The 15,981-nt window shown below is 45.0% G+C and overlaps 2 protein-coding genes across 3 annotated transcripts in view; both read left to right on the top strand.

The window, feature by feature from the left end:
* The window catches only part of Fbxw10b (F-box and WD repeat domain containing 10B), a 31,531-nt gene extending 29,883 nt beyond the window's left edge, over window positions 1–1,648 (top strand). Inside the window, exon 13 of the mRNA XM_075989584.1 lies at window positions 816–1,648. Coding sequence (XP_075845699.1) covers window positions 816–1,615 — 800 coding nt within the window. The 3' untranslated portion in view covers window positions 1,616–1,648. The remainder of the gene's footprint in view (window positions 1–815) is intronic.
* Window positions 1,649–3,633: 1,985 nt separating this feature from the next.
* Window positions 3,634–15,596, top strand: Tvp23c (trans-golgi network vesicle protein 23 homolog C). 2 transcript variants are annotated; one of them, XM_075992167.1, is made up of 7 exons: window positions 3,634–3,715; window positions 6,760–6,842; window positions 8,537–8,681; window positions 10,511–10,600; window positions 11,538–11,669; window positions 13,937–14,065; window positions 14,767–15,596. In XM_075992167.1, exons 1-7 carry the CDS (start codon window positions 3,704–3,706, stop codon window positions 14,791–14,793), a joined length of 618 nt encoding a protein of 205 aa, XP_075848282.1. In that variant the 5' UTR covers window positions 3,634–3,703; the 3' UTR covers window positions 14,794–15,596. The 2 variants fall into 2 exon arrangements, with proteins under 2 accessions (XP_075848282.1, XP_075848283.1); XM_075992168.1 differs by having other exon boundaries at window positions 3,714–3,958.
* The last annotated feature ends 385 nt before the right edge of the window (window positions 15,597–15,981 follow it).

Genomic DNA, 15,981 nt, shown 5'->3' with positions numbered 1-15,981 from the left:
AGCTGGTTAATTAAATCAGAATTGACCTTTGCAGTAGGATGATTGATGATGACATACTATAAATCAGCAAGACCTCTTTTATGGGAGTCATGAATGAGATATGAGAATCATTCTCACAGGATTTTTTTGAACTGTGTGGTGATGGAGGAAGGTCATTGGTTAAAATAAAAGAAGCTGCTTGGCTCTCATTGGTTAGGAGATAGGTGGGAGGAGTAAACAGAACAGAATGCCGGGAGGAAGAGGAAGTGAAGTCAGACTCGACAGCTCTCCGCTGGGGAGCAGACGCTTCAGAGAGAGACGCCATGTTACCTGCTCCAGGGAAGACGCACGCTATGAAGCTCCGACCCAGGATGGACTTAGGCTAGAATCTTTCCGGTAAGACCGGTGCTATACAGAAGATAAGAAATGGGCTAGTCCAGGTGGGAGAGTTAGCCTAGAAGATGCTAGGTAGAAATGAGCCAAAGCAGTGCTTAAAAGAATACAGTGTCCGTGTAATTATTTCAGGTAAAGTTAGCCGGGCAGGCGGCTGGGGGTTGAGGACGCAGCCCCGCCGCCCCTCATTACTACAGTGTGGACTATTAGAATTACATAGGCTGTGTTCAAAATATGACACCTTACACTGATATTAGTATAGTCATTAAAGATAAGCCCTTTCAGCTGCCACCATTTCTGTTGTTATCTGGGATGTTTCACAACATGTTTTTTGGGCAACAAAACCACAGTGTGCTTAGCAGTTAGAATGGTTTTGGCTTTTACGTATAGACGGTCCCTATTTTTCCATGGAATGCTCATGTGCCTTTGTTTTCTTTTTGAAGAAGCAGATGATGTGGAAAGTCCTGTAGAGGAAACCAGACATCCAATGAAAAAGTTCTGGAAAGTCCCTATGACACCTGACCGATTCCTTCTGACTGTCAATGCTTTGCAACAAGCCCACAATTCTGCAGAATTTGCGTATCCCCACCGACCCCAAACTGCAATCATTGATGCCTGGGGACCTTCAATTCCGTATCCAAGGAAAGTCCTAAGTTTCAAAGGAAAATCAGTCCAACATGCAGTTGATCAGCTGCGATCCAGCAATCTTCCTACCGGTGTGAAACAAACCAATATTCCCCTTGAAATCCAGAAACTGCAGCCTAACTTGAAACAATCCCTGCATAGTCCCAGAGTCCAGTCCACCATACCCCAGCCCAGACTTATCCGTTACAGAATGTCTGATAGTTTAAGGGGTGAAGAGCGGTTGACCAGTTCAATCGATGGGGCGATGCGCCGTGCTGGCCCCCTGACCAGCATGCAGGTCATTAAACCAAACCGAATGCTCGCTCCTCGTGGCGGCACAGCTACCCTGACTCTCAAGAAAGAACGGCCACGTTTCTACACAACCCTGGATCCTCTTAGAATGAACACCGGGTTCATGCTGTTGACTGTGAAGGAGGAGAAAGAATATGGAGAAGCCAAGATGAAGGAATATCAAGCCAGTGAATCCACTAAAGTCGTCGACCCAGGTAAAGCCAGCAAAGCTGCGTGGATTCGTAAGATCAAAGGCCTGCCTATCGATAATTTCATGAAGCAAGGGAAAACAGCGGCCCCTGAACTTGGACCAAATGTATTTATCTAAACCAGGCTTCAGAAATCACAGTACTATTACAGCAAACAGAAAACCAAGTGAGCGTTGGTATCTGGACCTTTCTTTTCTTCCATTTAATTGGTTTATTTATTGATATTTCTTTAGCAATTCACACAAACCTTTCTAGGAATCAAGGAATGGATAGTATTACAGTAAGACAGGAAGAGACAGGGAGAGGGTGCCATCTGCCTTCCACTTAGGGAGTTGTAGGCATCCCTGTGATGAGGTGGTCACTGGCAGTTAGATGCCACTCATTATCACCAATTCAGGGTTAGCATTGCTTCCAGAAACTTTTAAGTGACTATCAGGATAGTATATAGAAATTCCTAGTATTTTTTTTGCATAGAATGAAGCTCAGTTCTGGTAAAGAGGGTGGGGAGCTCAAAAGGTTGAGTTGTATTTAGAACACTGTATTTAATTTTACTGGTCAGAACAGACTCCATCTGATGAAGATGAAGCACATTCATATTGGATAACAAAAGAGCCACTAATATCAAGTATATTGAGACTCCTATCTAAATAATTAGGGAGTGGCGTCAGGGGCAAGATAGGTAATTTGGAAGAGGAGCTCACCAGCAGGGATGTAGCTCACTGAAGGCTTCAGGACCCGTATAAAGAAGCAGTCAGACATTCCCCTTCGTTAAGTCCCAGCTCTTGGGAGGCTAAGGCAGGAGGGCTGAGCATCTAAGTTAGTTGGTACTACAAGGCTACACCCTATTTCAAAAGCAAGCAAACAAACACACTCCCCAAATCTTTCAAAAAGAAAAGACCCCCCCCCCTCAAACAGGTCAGAAATTCACTTTCCTGTTAAATGTTCTAAATTTGAAAAATATGGTAACAAATTCAATTTGCATTCATAAAAAATGAAAACAACCAAAAGATAACTAAACACAATCATAATACAGGGCGGGCCACCAAAAAACATGCTCCAAGCAGGTTAGGACATAGGTCATGTGTCCACCTTCACAGGTAGGCATGTGACTACCTTGTCAAGCTTTCTCTCCTTTGGGAATTACGTTCGTGTTTCTTCACTATTCTGGCAGTAGGTTTGAAATAGTGCCGGCAAAGGGCCAGACAAAATCTGGGTTTCAGTGAATAGAGTCTCTTCCAACAATCTGGCATAGGTCGGGCAACAGAATACTGCTACTCTGACAGTTCCAAAGATGGCTTTAAATTCTCTGAATTTGAGATCTCGGCAGGATCACACCATCAGTAGGTGACTTCAAACAGTAATTTTAAAAAGACTGCCATTTGACTAACCGCTCTGTGAAGCCATCACTGTCCTTCCCATTTTACAACCGAGGAAAGATGTACAGAGATTAAGTAATTGGTATATAGGGGGCAGATGCGAAAACCCAAGTGCCCGAGTGCTAGGGCACACGGGACCATCTCTGCCTTTACAGTAGTACCCCCACTGCTCGCGTTAGCCTCCTGGCTTTTTTCTAACTCCTTCCCAAGGACACATTTATTTTTTAAGTATTCCTAAAATGTAAAACGCAAAAGTAAGGCTATACGGAAATATATTTACAAAGTTAAGTTGTAGAATAAAGCCCTCCTTTTCCAGAGCATTCTGGTGGTAATGACTCCCAGTTTGCACTTCACAGGCAGCAAAAACCATTTTTCCTTCATAACTCATGAAAGCTTCCCTTCAGGACCTACTGTTCGCCAACGCATCCCCAGGTGTTAGCTTCAGCTTTGAGATGCAGCCCGACCCTGCCCACGCCGACCTCGCCCCTTCGACCCCGCCCCCGCCGGCCCCGTCCCCGCCGGCCCCGCCCCCGCCGGCCCCCGCCCATCTCTGCTTCTCTCTCTTCAGAGCCTCTGCGGCATGGCTCCGCCCAAACGCTCCGCCCCCTACCGCGCGCGTCTGTAATTTGGATCCTCTTTCCCCGCCCCTCCCATTACGTGCCCTGCTCTTTGTGGCATGGACCCGCCCACTGCTCTTCCGGTCCGGGGAGTTGCTCCCGCCCACGAGCCTCACTGAAAAGGAAGTGTTGCCGGCAAGTGGCTTCCGGTTGCCCCTGGTGGCCGCTGGCTGACGTGGCTCCCGGAAGTGGGGGGGATTGGCGCGGGGCCGTCATGTTGTCGCAGGTGAGGGAGGGCGGTCGGGTTCCGGGAGCTGGTGGGATCGTTTGGGTTGGGGCCGGGGGGTCTTGTCCAGCCTCTGAGGCTGTTGTGTCTCTGTGTCTGCCCACTGCCTGAGCTGGACGAAGGGCAGGCTGGGTGGGCAGAAGTGCGGGGCTCCGGCCAGTTGTCGCTAGAGAGTTCTGTGCTCTCCGAGGGTCGGGTGGACCGGGGACCCAGGAGGCGCAGAGCTGGGGATGCTATGTAGAGGTGGGTCGCCAGGTGGGGCATTGGTTGCAGGAAGCTCTGGGTTTGATGTCGGGGTGACCGGGTTCCCCGCAGCCCACCCGAATGAGGGGAGGAGCGGCCTTCAGGCGTCAGCTCTCCTGCCCAGACACTCAAGTGAGAGGCTGTCCTGTAGGGAGAGGAGAGTACTAGAGCCTTAATTTCGAGTAGGTGTTACCACGCTGATGCACTGTTAGTCACGATGGTTGTCACGTTTGTGCCCGTAGCCAGTTGACTTTCGGCTGGAGATTAGTAAACTCAATATAGTATTTCCTCCCTTTGAGTTGTCTGTGAACTCCCATTTAGATTATATGTATAATTTTACAAGTAATTTGCTGCGGGATTACTATGGTTTAGGCAACTGCTCCAGGTCCAGAATACGAGTGTCCCACACAGGTTTCTTGCCCCCGTGTGAGGTTGGGTTGGGGTGTTTGAGGAGGTGGGATCCACAAAAGGTGTGGGGAGGGGAGAGGTTAGGTTGGGGAACAGCATATTTTCGGAACATGATAGTAAAGACATGCTAGTGACATACCGAGTGTGTGAGGATGAGCCAACCAGAATTTGTGACTGAACAGTCTCCTGTGGGGAAATGTGGAGTGGAGAAAACCCATTGGTGGTTCCAACTCTGCTCTCTGAGGGTGCACCCGGATTAAAGGGTGCTGGGGAAGGACAGCCATGCCAACTGTTCCTGTTAAGTCTGTGACTGTGAACCGTTGATCAACACTTCCACCTGCTGGACATTTGACATTTTTGTAGTCTCTCCCTTCCCTTTCCCTGGCAACCTTACAACTTTGCTGCAACTTTGAACATATTCCTTGCCTGTTTTTTTTTTGTCTGATAACCTTGCTTCCTGTTTCACTGAAAAGCAGCGGAGGAATTTTCATACTACTTTCCTTCCTGTCTGCATCTTCACTCATAATCACCCACATGTTCTTTTGTGGATTGTGTGCTACTCCATTTTTGAGTTGCGACTACTGCAACTTCGTCCTTGCTCACTGGGAAGTGTTGAGCAGTGGTTGATGCCCCCTCCCCCATTCACCCTTGCTCACTGGGAAGTGTTGAGCAGTGGTTGATGCCCCCCACCATTCACCCTTGCTCACTGGGAAGTGTTGAGCAGTGGTTGATGCCCCCTCCCCCATTCACCCTTGCTCACTGGGAAGTGTTGAGCAGTGGTTGATGCCCCCCCCCCATTCACCCTTGCTCACTGGGAAGTGTTGAGCAGTGGTTGATGCCCCCTCCCCCATTCACCCTTGCTCACTGGGAAGTGTTGAGCAGTGGTTGATGCCCCCCCCCCCATTCACCCTTGCTCACTGGGAAGTGTTGAGCAGTGGTTGATGCCCCCTCCCCCATTCACCCTTGCTCACTGGGAAGTGTTGAGCAGTGGTTGCACTGTTGATGCCCCCTCCCCCATTCACCCTTGCTCACTGGGAAGTGTTGAGCAGTGGTTGATGCCCCCTCCCCCATTCACCCTTGCTCACTGGGAAGTGTTGAGCAGTGGTTGATGCCCCCTCCCCCATTCACCCTTGCTCACTGGGAAGTGTTGCGCAGTGGTTGATGCCCCCTCCCCCATTCACCCTTGCTCACTGGGAAGTGTTGAGCAGTGGTTGCACTGTTGATGCCCCCTCCCCCATTCACCCTTGCTCACTGGGAAGTGTTGAGCAGTGGTTGATGCCCCCTCCCCCATTCACCCTTGCTCACTGGGAAGTGTTGAGCAGTGGTTGCACTGTTGATGCCCCCTCCCCCATTCACCCTTGCTCACTGGGAAGTGTTGAGCAGTGGTTGATGCCCCCTCCCCCATTCACCCTTGCTCACTGGGAAGTGTTGAGCAGTGGTTGCACTGTTGATGCCCCCTCCCCCACACACCTTTTTTACTCTTGTAAAAGCTTGGTCCTGTTAGCACAAAGCTGTGTTTTAGTTTCTCCTGCTCTGTTTTCCTTCACCCATCTCCAGCTGATGGTAATCAGCTTGATCCAGCCTTCCAAGTGCTGGAATTCTGGGTACAAGGGGCTGCCCTTGTAATTCCTATTATCTTAAAACAGTAAAGTCCCCACATGCCATCTCTGATGTCACCCCATTCATTTTCTTCCAACACTTGTGCATACTGGTATTTTAATTCTCTCTCTTCATTCTAGTTGATAGCCCCCCCCCCCCCTGCTGTTGTGCATCTCAGGAGTTCACAGAAGAATCTTAGAAACCCGGTGGTCGTTTGGTGGTCGTTTGTTTTCATCTTATGAGCAGTGGTCTGGGGTTGTTGAGAGCCTTCTGGGGTTATTCATCCTCTGGGATCGGCACTGCTGTGAAGGATTTTATATATTGATTAGAAAGACCGAGTTGAAAGATAGTGAGGGAACAAGTCCTAGGGGCGTGGTAGTTGTTGATTTAGCCTCTGATAAGAGAAAGCACTGCAAGGAGTCAAGGACACTGGGTGAAGTCATCGAGGTTTTCTGAGTTTATCCCAATAGCTTCAGATTTCTCTGACTTGGGAGAGAGTAGCTTCCGATAGATGTCAGCTTTTAGGAGCATCAACTGCTCCTCAGTGTTCTTTCAGGGCTCAGGCTGATGTCAGCTGACTATTAGGTTGTCATAGGGAGTTTTTTGTTTGTTTGTTTTCAGATTATTGGGATTGGGGTGGAGGACCTACAGGTGCCTCTTTTCCTAAACTGTGAGTTCCTGGTAGTTCTAGCTCATAATCTCATCTTCCCTTTTGAGGATTGTGTAGGTTTGTATGTAGCAGGCATAGAAGCACCAAATTTCATTTTTATCATAGATATTTAATTTCCTAATAGGACAGTAATGATGACACTGAAGACGTCTCACTGTTTGATGCAGAAGAGGAGACAACCAATAGACCAAGAAAATCCAAAATCAGGTACAAGGTTAAGTTAGAGTTGTGTTTCTGTCTAATCTGTTGTGTCTACTGTTGCTGTCAACCTATGGGATTTGTGTTGACTTTCATTTGTTTTTGGATTTTTTGACACAGCCTCACTATGTAGTCTTGGCTGTGCTTATCTGGGCTCAGAGATTGCCTGCCCCTGTCTCTCTATTGCTGGGATTAAAGGTGTGTATTACCATACCCAGCTCCGCGCCCCACTTTTTGATATGAGAAAACATCTGACAGAACCAAAGAGAAAAGAAAAATACTTTTAAATGTATTGGGAGGATTTCAGTGCATGGGCACTGTTTTTCTTTGGCTCTGCTTCTGGGCCCATGGTGATGCAGGACGTTTTAGCAGAAGGGTTTAGTGGAGAAATACTGCTCACCTCATGGCAGACAGACGCAGAACCATAACCTGCCCTAAGTGGCCCACTCCATCTAGATAGGCACACCTTTTAAGGTCTCCAGCATCTCTCACCCCACTTCTGCCATCTTGGGGCCTGGTCTTCAAAAGAAGCCCATGGGGATACCAAGGCAGAGTAGGCTAGGCGTGTTGTTGATTTGACAAGTAACATGAGATTTTCTTTGTAGTAGTTGGCTTGTTGAATCTTATTCAACACTGAGCTTTCAAATTAGCAAACTTGACAAATCAGTTATGTGAGTACTGATGTTTTAAAGTCTGTGCTGACTGCCGTTTTCTGAGACTGCACCATCTCTTTATATATTTTCTGTAGAGGGTGTGGTTTAGCTCAGCAGTAGAATGTAAAGCCCTGGATTCAGTTCTCAGTTAAAAAAAAAAGACAAAAACCAAGGAAACTATTATTTCTATAGATACATTTTGATTTCTTTTGTAAATTTCAGAATTGTGTCTTGTATAAGTAATAAAATTCAATGTACTTGTAAATATATTCTCTCTAAAGAAATTCACTTAATAAAGTAAAATTCTATTTGAACATTGAAAACACTGCAAAGTGAAAGGTGTTGGTGACAGGAGACAAAGCGTTGTGTGATTTTCCTTACACAGATGTCCACAGTGAGTAAATCTGTAGAGACAGGAAGATGATTGGCTGCTTAGGGCTGAAAGGGTTGGGAACAAGAGAAGATGATTGCCCGTGGGTACAGACTTGCTTTTTGACATAGTACAGTGTTGTAAAATTGATTATGGTGATGGTCACACAACTGACTATATTAAAAATGTTAATTTGTAGACAAATTGTGTGGTATTTGAATCCATGTCAGTAAGCTGTTTTACAAAAGCATACATACATACATGTATGCATACATGTAATTTCAGAGGTGAGAACTGGAAGATTATGAAATTGAGGGCAGCCTGAGCTACCTAGTAAGACCCTATCTTAAACAAAGGAGGAGGAAAAAAAGGATGAGGAGGAGGAGGGAAGGGAGAGATGAAACTTCCATCTTAGTTTGGGCTCGTGATGTGATTAGATTATCTCAGGTGGTGTGGTTCTGGTTAGATGCTTTGAAAGTTTATACTCCGTGAGGAGTCAGAGTCAATTCATGTAATGTATTTCCTTGCAACAATAGAACCTAGTTAGGTGGTGGGGACTTAAGGAAGAGGTGGACGGTGTGCTTTCTCCTTCCCAGGACAGCCCTGCCTGATTGCATGGTTACGGGTCTGCTAGTACTTGCTGTCAAATATAATGCTGCTTATTGTGTCTTGGTTTCCAGACACCCAGTGGCGTCCTTCTTCCATCTGTTCTTTCGAGTCAGTGCGGTTGTAGTCTATCTCCTGTGTGAGCTGCTCAGCAGCAGCTTCATTGCCTGTATGGTGACGATTATCTTGTTGCTGTCATGTGACTTTTGGGCAGTGAAGGTAGGTTCCATTGGTTTTAATTTTCTGTTACTTTAGGCCTCCTGTTGTTAAAGTGCTGGGTGTGTTTGATCGCATGAACTCTGCTCAGTGGTGGCGCCGTGGGCGAAGTTACAAAGATGTCACTAACAGCCATAGATTCTACGTATTTTATTCCAGTGTCATTTAAATATTCTGGGTATAATTTCTATGTAAAGTTCCAATAAAGTTTGCTTACAAGTGTTTGGGAAATATCCTTTTTTTTTTTCTTCAAAAACTGCAGAGTACTTGGGGTCAGTCTTTCTCAACCAGGGTCGAGTTTGCCTCCATAGGATTTTTTTTTTTCTGTTTTGTTTTGTTTTTGTTTTTCCTGTGCAGCTCTGGCTGTCTTGGAACTCACTCTGTAGACCTGTCTGGCCTCAAACTCAGAGATTCTCCTGCCTCTGCCTCCCAAGTGCTGGAATTAAAGGTATGCACCAACACCACCCAAAAAGGGGTGTGTGTGTGTGTGTGTGTGTGTTTCAATGTCTGAAGCATTTTTGGTGCTTACAGGTGGGGTTGGAAGTAAGGGCACTTTCGTTTCAGTAGTAAATATTATACTTTTAAGGAAATAAATATTGATTAAAATCCCATTCTAAAGATAATTCTGAGATTGGGCCTAGAATAAAGCTTGACCAAAAGGATTAGACTGAAACAGTGCCGTCAGATAAAATAAGAGCAGCACAGATAACGTCGGACCAATTCAAATGTAGCGGACTCTCTTTTGGGCCACCAACCAGCTCCCCAGTCATTACACAGAGACTTATTATTAGTCAGGAATACTCGACCTTAGTTTAGGCTTATGTCTGGCTAGTTTTTTAAACTTATATTAACCCGTTTCTCTTCATCTACGTTTTGCCTCGGGGTCTTCTACCTTTCTTTCCTAATGTATGTCCTACTTCCCTGCTCCCTCTGTGGCTGGCTGGCTGGCTGGCTGGCTCTCTGGGCCCAGGGGTTTCACTCTCTTTCTCCCTTGTTCTCTCTTCTATTTACTCTCTTTGCCTGCCAGCCCCACGTATCCCTCTACTGTTTAGCTTTTGGCAGGTGAGCTTTTTATTAGACTAATCAGGCACCTTAGGCAGGCAAAGCAACACATCTTTACATCATTAAGCAAATGTAGCATAAATAAATGCAACACACCTTTATGCAGTTAAAGTAATAGTCCACAACAAAGAAACTTGGCAGTGTAAGATTAGAAGCAATCTTAATTAGTAATTTTTCAGGGAGGGCCCAGCCCATTATGAGTGGTGCCTTCCCTCGTCTAGTGGTCCTGGGATCTATAAGAAAGCAGGTTGAGGAAGCCATGGAGAGCAAGCCAGTAAGCAGCACTGCTCCATGGCCTCTGCATCAGCTCCTGTCTCCAGGTTCGTGCCTTGACTTCCTTTGATGATGAACTATGATGTAGAAGTGTAAGCTGAATAAACCTGTCCTCCTTGAATTGCTTTGGTCATGGGTTTTAATCACAACAATAGTAGTACTAAGGCAGACCCCATCTTAAAAATTAAAAATAGAAAGAAGGAAGGGAAGACCTACGGAGGAATTAGAGGTTTAGAGGAAGGACAGGTCCTCTGTCTTAGGGAGAAGAAAGGATAGTGCTTTTGGGTATGCCTGTTGCTTATCCTGTGAGCTCCATGCACCCTGACCTTGGCATTGGCCACTTGTTTTAGTCTTCAGCCAAGACTGGTACATAGGGGTTAATTGGCTGTTCTGGGGGAAGAGCTGAAGAATTTTGTGAAATAGTACACTAAGATGGGATTTATAATGCTTTATTTAAATAATGCTTTAAAATGTGTGTTCATATTTATCTTTCCCAGAATGTCACTGGTAGACTAATGGTTGGCCTACGTTGGTGGAATCATATCGATGAGGATGGGAAGAGCCACTGGGTGTTTGAGTCCAGAAAGGTAAACTGATAAAGAATGTGCAGGTTCATTTGAGTACTGAAGGAGGGGTCAGGATTGGCAGCACCACTGCAGATCTCTTGCCCTGTTAGTACTAAGTCAGACAGCCTCCAAAGCATAGTGCGCTTCTGTCTGGTAACAGGCATACACAGGCAGTATTCTAAGAGCAGGCCATGCTAAGCTGCCTGTCTGCTGCTGCTGAAAGTCTTCTGGGTGATCCCCGGCTTTGTTTTCTTGCTGCCGTCACCCTGGATCCTTCTGTGTTCAGTAGACACTTCCTCCCATGTCTTTGCTCCCATTGTCATTTCCTATTTGTAGGAAGATTGCAGCTGGGTACAGGGTCAGAATGATTGGTCTATTCTTTAAGCCGGTGCCCTCAGGAGCCATGGGGAGTCTGTTTGTTTTGGGTCACCCTGCTTCCTAATAGTGAACATTCTATTTCCTTGTGGAAATCTTTTGGGAGACAGAGGATAAAAATCTTGGCAACACTACTAGTCAAATTGCTTTTGTATCGCTTGGCAGAGCCTTTGCAAGCAATACTTCTCAGAAAGCAGCACTGTGCTCAGTGAGCTTGTATTACTGAGATCAAATCTGCCGTGGAAACAACTCATCACCCTAGTCAGCTCCTAGGTTTGGCCGAGACATGAAATCTAGATGATGCTTGGATTTCCTTAACTCTGACCTAGAAAAGCTTCAGTGCTTTCTTATGAATAAACAGTGCTAGTGCAAGGCCATGTCTTCCTGTTCTGCTGCAAACACACAACAAAGTAAATAATTCATTTATTAAGATTGTCATGGTGTTTTTGGTTCCAACAGAGGGATGTGGATCGTCTCTATTAATCTTGAATTTGAGCACAGTGTGTTTTCTGTTTAAAAAGAAACTTTTGCTGATAAACCTGATTAGTGGTTGAATTGACTTTTATATTAATTGTTTTTGCAGTCAACTCCACAAGACAACAAAGCTATTTCTGAAGCTGAGTCAAGAATCTTTTGGTTAGGACTCATCGCCTGTCCGATCCTGTGGGTGATCTTTGCCTTTAGCGCGCTCTTCTCCTTCAAAGTGAAGTGGCTGGTGAGTAAGAGTCATCACGTGACCTGTGCATCGGACCGTCCTGATTGGGCAGCTTCATCTTGTGTTTCTGAGTTTTAGTCCCCACCTCTGCTTTTCCCTGAGTATCTGGGCACAGCCGCTTGCCAGTTTCTGTGGTGTCAGTGGTTGTTGTGGTCTTTTAAGGAAACTGTGGTTGGTACCTCTTGTGCTTACTCATTGCTAGGCTAGTTGATCATCCCAGACCTTGGGGGAGCTTAGAACAGCTGTCAGCTTTGTGTTGACCTCACAGCATAGGGCAACCCTTGGGGCGGTCCAGCTCATGGCTGACTCACCGGTTGAACTCATTGTCACTGTTGCCGCCACTCACCATGCTCAAGGCATTGGAAATCGGGATCTCTGTTCTGGGAATTAGGAGGATGTGGAAGAGCATCTGAAACAAATACAGATGCTGCTGCATTCGAAGGATGCAGTCTGTCCCCTGAGCCAAACTGCGAGTCTAGTCTCTGTAACAGTTGAGTTCATTGCATTTGATGCACCCTGGCTTCATGTATTTTGGTTTTTGCTAGACCCCTGCTCCCCAGACTTTATGGCTCCTGTCTCTGGCTTGCTGTGAAAACTTGGTTTTGTTTGTTGTACACTAATATTTTTCCTGTTATGATGTGAGTGCTGTTGGTTTTTACTTTAGTAATCATCTTTATATGTTTGCATCATAATCTCCTTTCACAAATTAGGAGATGTATTCAGCGTCTGTGGATTTGCTGCTGTGGTGGATCAGCAGTTATGGATCTCCCCTGTGGATAGTATTTTAGCTGTAGTGCTTCTCTGTATCTCGCTGAATGCTACACTTAGATGTGCTTATTGACTTAAAGACTTGATGTGGATGAAAAGAAACATTCCCGTGTCTTTGTAGTTTTTCCATTTTTGTTTGTTATTATGTTATTTTGTTTGATAGATTTGATAATAATTTCCTCTGAAATACTTCTATGATTTTTTTTTTTGCTCTTGATCTGCTTATGGGTATGCATGTATTTGTGTGAAAGCAGCACACGGGTGTGCGCACATGTGCATGTGGAAGATAGAGCACAGCCTCAGGTGGCCGCTTTGTTTTTTACCCAGGGTTGCAGCTTGGACCTCGGTTCTGCCAGGCTCTGCTCTCTGCACCTGATTTCAGTGTGTGCCACTGCACCTGAATCAGCTCCTTATGTGTGCTTGGCAAGTGCTTTCCTGACTGTTTTCACATGAACGCTTCACATGTCCTTTTACTGCAGCTTCTTATGTTGCTTGGTTGGGTACATTCTACTGTGGAGTGAAATTTTAAAAAACAACTTATAGGTTTATTCTTTAATGTTTTTATGACAAAGAATATGTCTCTGACTTTCTGTGAAGGATGACTGATTATGTTACTCCAGTTTGTTTTAAGCTAGTGAGTATTCAAGAGTAAAAACCCTAACTTCTATGTGAATGAGTCATTTCTCTCTTTTTGGTATCTCTCTTTTTCTCTCTCTTTTCTTCCCTTTCTCCCCCCTTCCTTTCTCCCTCCTTCTCCCCCAATGTTAAAGCATCACAAGCAGGACATGTCTGTATTTATTGTGTCTGAGTCTTTCTGGACCCTGGGCATCTGCCTGACTCTGCTTTCTTTCTCCCAGAATTCTGTTCGGTCTACTCCGCCTATCTAAGCTGCTGTCCTATCATAAGGCCAAGGCAGTTTCTTTATTAACCAATGAAAGTAACACATAGGCAGAAGACCCTCCTACATCACATATGGATAGTGCAGTGGTTTAAATGAGATGCTCCGGGTATTTGAATGCTTGGTGGTGCTGTTTGGCAAGGCTCCAGAGTTGTGACCTGCTGGAAGAAGTCTGCCACTGGGCAGACTTGGAGAGCTTAAGGCCTCACCTTGCTTCCAGTTTGCTCTCTGCTTTGTGCTTGTGGTTTAAGATGTGAGTCGTCAGCCTATGCTCCAGCTGCCGTGCCTGCCTGAGCCCCTGCCCTGCCATTATGAACTCTAACCCTCTGGAACCATAAGCGAAAATAAGCCCTGTCGTCTTGGTCATGTTGTTTTATCACAGTAACTAAAACAAATATGAATGCAAATGATGCCGCTTGAATGGTCCGGTGTCTTCTCCAGAGCAGCATCAGTGCGGTCCCTTCTGCAGGCTGAGGAGTCTGATTGCTTCAGCCTCTGACTTCCAGTGCTTCCTTGTCTCCACACTCTACCCTGTCTCACTTAGTGGCGTAGGGAAAAGTCGGTTTGGACTAATAACTATGATTGTCTCCCCCTCTCCCAGGCTGTGGTAATCATGGGTGTGGTGCTGCAAGGTGCCAACCTTTATGGTTATATCCGGTGTAAAGTGGGCAATAAGAAGAACTTAACCAGCATGGCTACCTCATATCTTGGAAAGCAGTTCCTAAGACAAGTAAGTGTTTTTTAAATATGATCTGTGACTGATACAACAATGTCTGGCTCCTGTAGAGTTTATTTTTTAACACGTGCTTGTTTTTAAATTACTTTAAATTTTTTATGTGTGGCTGTTTGCCTGTGTGTCTGTACACCACATGTGTGCAGTGCCCCAGAGAGGCCAGAAGAGGGCATTGATTGGATCCCATGAAACTGGCCTCACTGGGTACCCTTGGCTGGCCTGGAACTTGCTGTGTAGACCAGGCTGGCCTTGAATTCACAGAGATCTGCCTGCTTATACCTTCTGAATGCTGGGATTAGAGGTGTGTGTGTCACTACCCCCGACTGTGATGGCTTTTAGTTTTACTGTATAAGTCTTTCCCCTTATGATTTTCAGAAGTGTTTTAAGTTAGGAAGGACTTTGCTGTTGAACCTTGGACCTGGTATGATATTAACATTATATCTCAGGTTATATATCTGGTGACACCTTGATTAATATGATGAGCTGGATGTCGGGGTGGATGATGGAATCCACAGGTTTTCTTCTATTTTTGTCCATGTCTTTAGCATGAAAATAATAACAATAAGGTGATGAAAACAGTGTAGTGCCCGAGCTGGCACTGCTGCAAGTGCAGTGTCCCCAGCTCTGGTCCTGTGAGTTGCACTGCTTGGCGAAGTGAAGTAATGTTGCTGTTAAAGGGTTGTTTTTCTCTGTTGCAGAACGCTGGGGATGATCAGGCGTCGTGAGTGAAGATGGAGCCTATGTACCATGAACCCTGGGGACAGCAGACAAGATTCTTGATCTTCAGAGCTCAGTCTGTGTTGCAGTGGGGTGTTGTGTTAATTTTCTCTCTTAAAAGCATAATTTAGAAGAAGGAAACCTGGTTTCATCTTAAGCCGTATGGGGTTAGAAAGTCTGGTGTTGCTGGAGACAGTCAGAGTTTGCTGGGGGTGGTGTTTGTGTCTAGACAGTCCTGTGACGGCAACATGTCCCAAGTTCGTGTGTCTGCCACCTGATGGATCTTTGCATTTTGATCCATAGAATGTAGGAAGAGGCCTTCAGTCTCTCGCCTCTGTTTGCAGAGTATTTCTGTACATTGTTCTCAGAGGAAAGTTTTGATTTAGTGTAAGGGTGAACATGTTAGTTTATGTATGAATTAGAAAGTTATTTTTTTTGTGGTTTTTCGAGACAGGGTTTCTTTGTGTTCTTTATGGTAAAATTTCTTATCTTTGATGTATATAAGCAAGTGAAAGCTAAATTAGGACAGTTGTGTTAACTGATTATTAAAATTTTGTTTTTACTTGGTAATAAGTCATTTATTCAAGGTCTGTTTGATGTAAATGGATATTTGTAGCTGTGTGGTGGATTCCCCCCCCAGGGGCTACTGCTGCTGTGTGTCTTTTGTGGCCACATTCACTCTAGAACCATCTAAAATCTCTTAGTGGTCGGTGGGTTAATGAAATATTGCCTTTTAATAAGAATATTATTCTTATGTAATAATGGGAGTAATTGTTAAAAACTTGGCATAATAAATGCCTATGAAACATTGTATGAATCTATTTTTTCTTGTTATAATGGGAATATTGTAAACCACACATTTGTATTAAAGATAACTCCTAAGACAAAGCAATATAGTATAGAGTAAACCAAATGTAACCTATTGTAGGCAGCTGAATTCTTTTGTAGCTACTGTGAATTTTGTTGGAATCTTTAGATTATGTTGTGAAAACATTTGTCCATTGTTGACATTTTTTAAATGTCTGTTTATTAAATAAGGGTCTTTATTAAGAGTGTAGCTAGGCAGGTGCATAACTTTATATTTATATAAAACTGCAGTTTACAAAGCATTAGGTGTGTGGTCCCGTTTAATCATGGCATTTGTGACACCTTTGGATGTTGACTTGCTGAAGGAGACGCTTGGCCACAGGAGCATC

The sequence above is a fragment of the Microtus pennsylvanicus genome, chromosome 11 (genome assembly GCF_037038515.1).
Source record: "Microtus pennsylvanicus isolate mMicPen1 chromosome 11, mMicPen1.hap1, whole genome shotgun sequence".
Taxonomy (NCBI): domain Eukaryota; kingdom Metazoa; phylum Chordata; class Mammalia; order Rodentia; family Cricetidae; genus Microtus; species Microtus pennsylvanicus.
This window is presented reverse-complemented; position numbering and strand designations above follow the sequence as displayed.

Bases quoted from the DNA above. Each gene is read 5' to 3' on its own strand.
- Tvp23c (XM_075992167.1), top strand. The intron at 6,843-8,536 runs GTACAAGGTTAA...CTTGGTTTCCAG, and splicing joins CCAAGAAAATCCAAAATCAG to ACACCCAGTGGCGTCCTTCT. The intron at 8,682-10,510 runs GTAGGTTCCATT...TATCTTTCCCAG, and splicing joins GTGACTTTTGGGCAGTGAAG to AATGTCACTGGTAGACTAAT.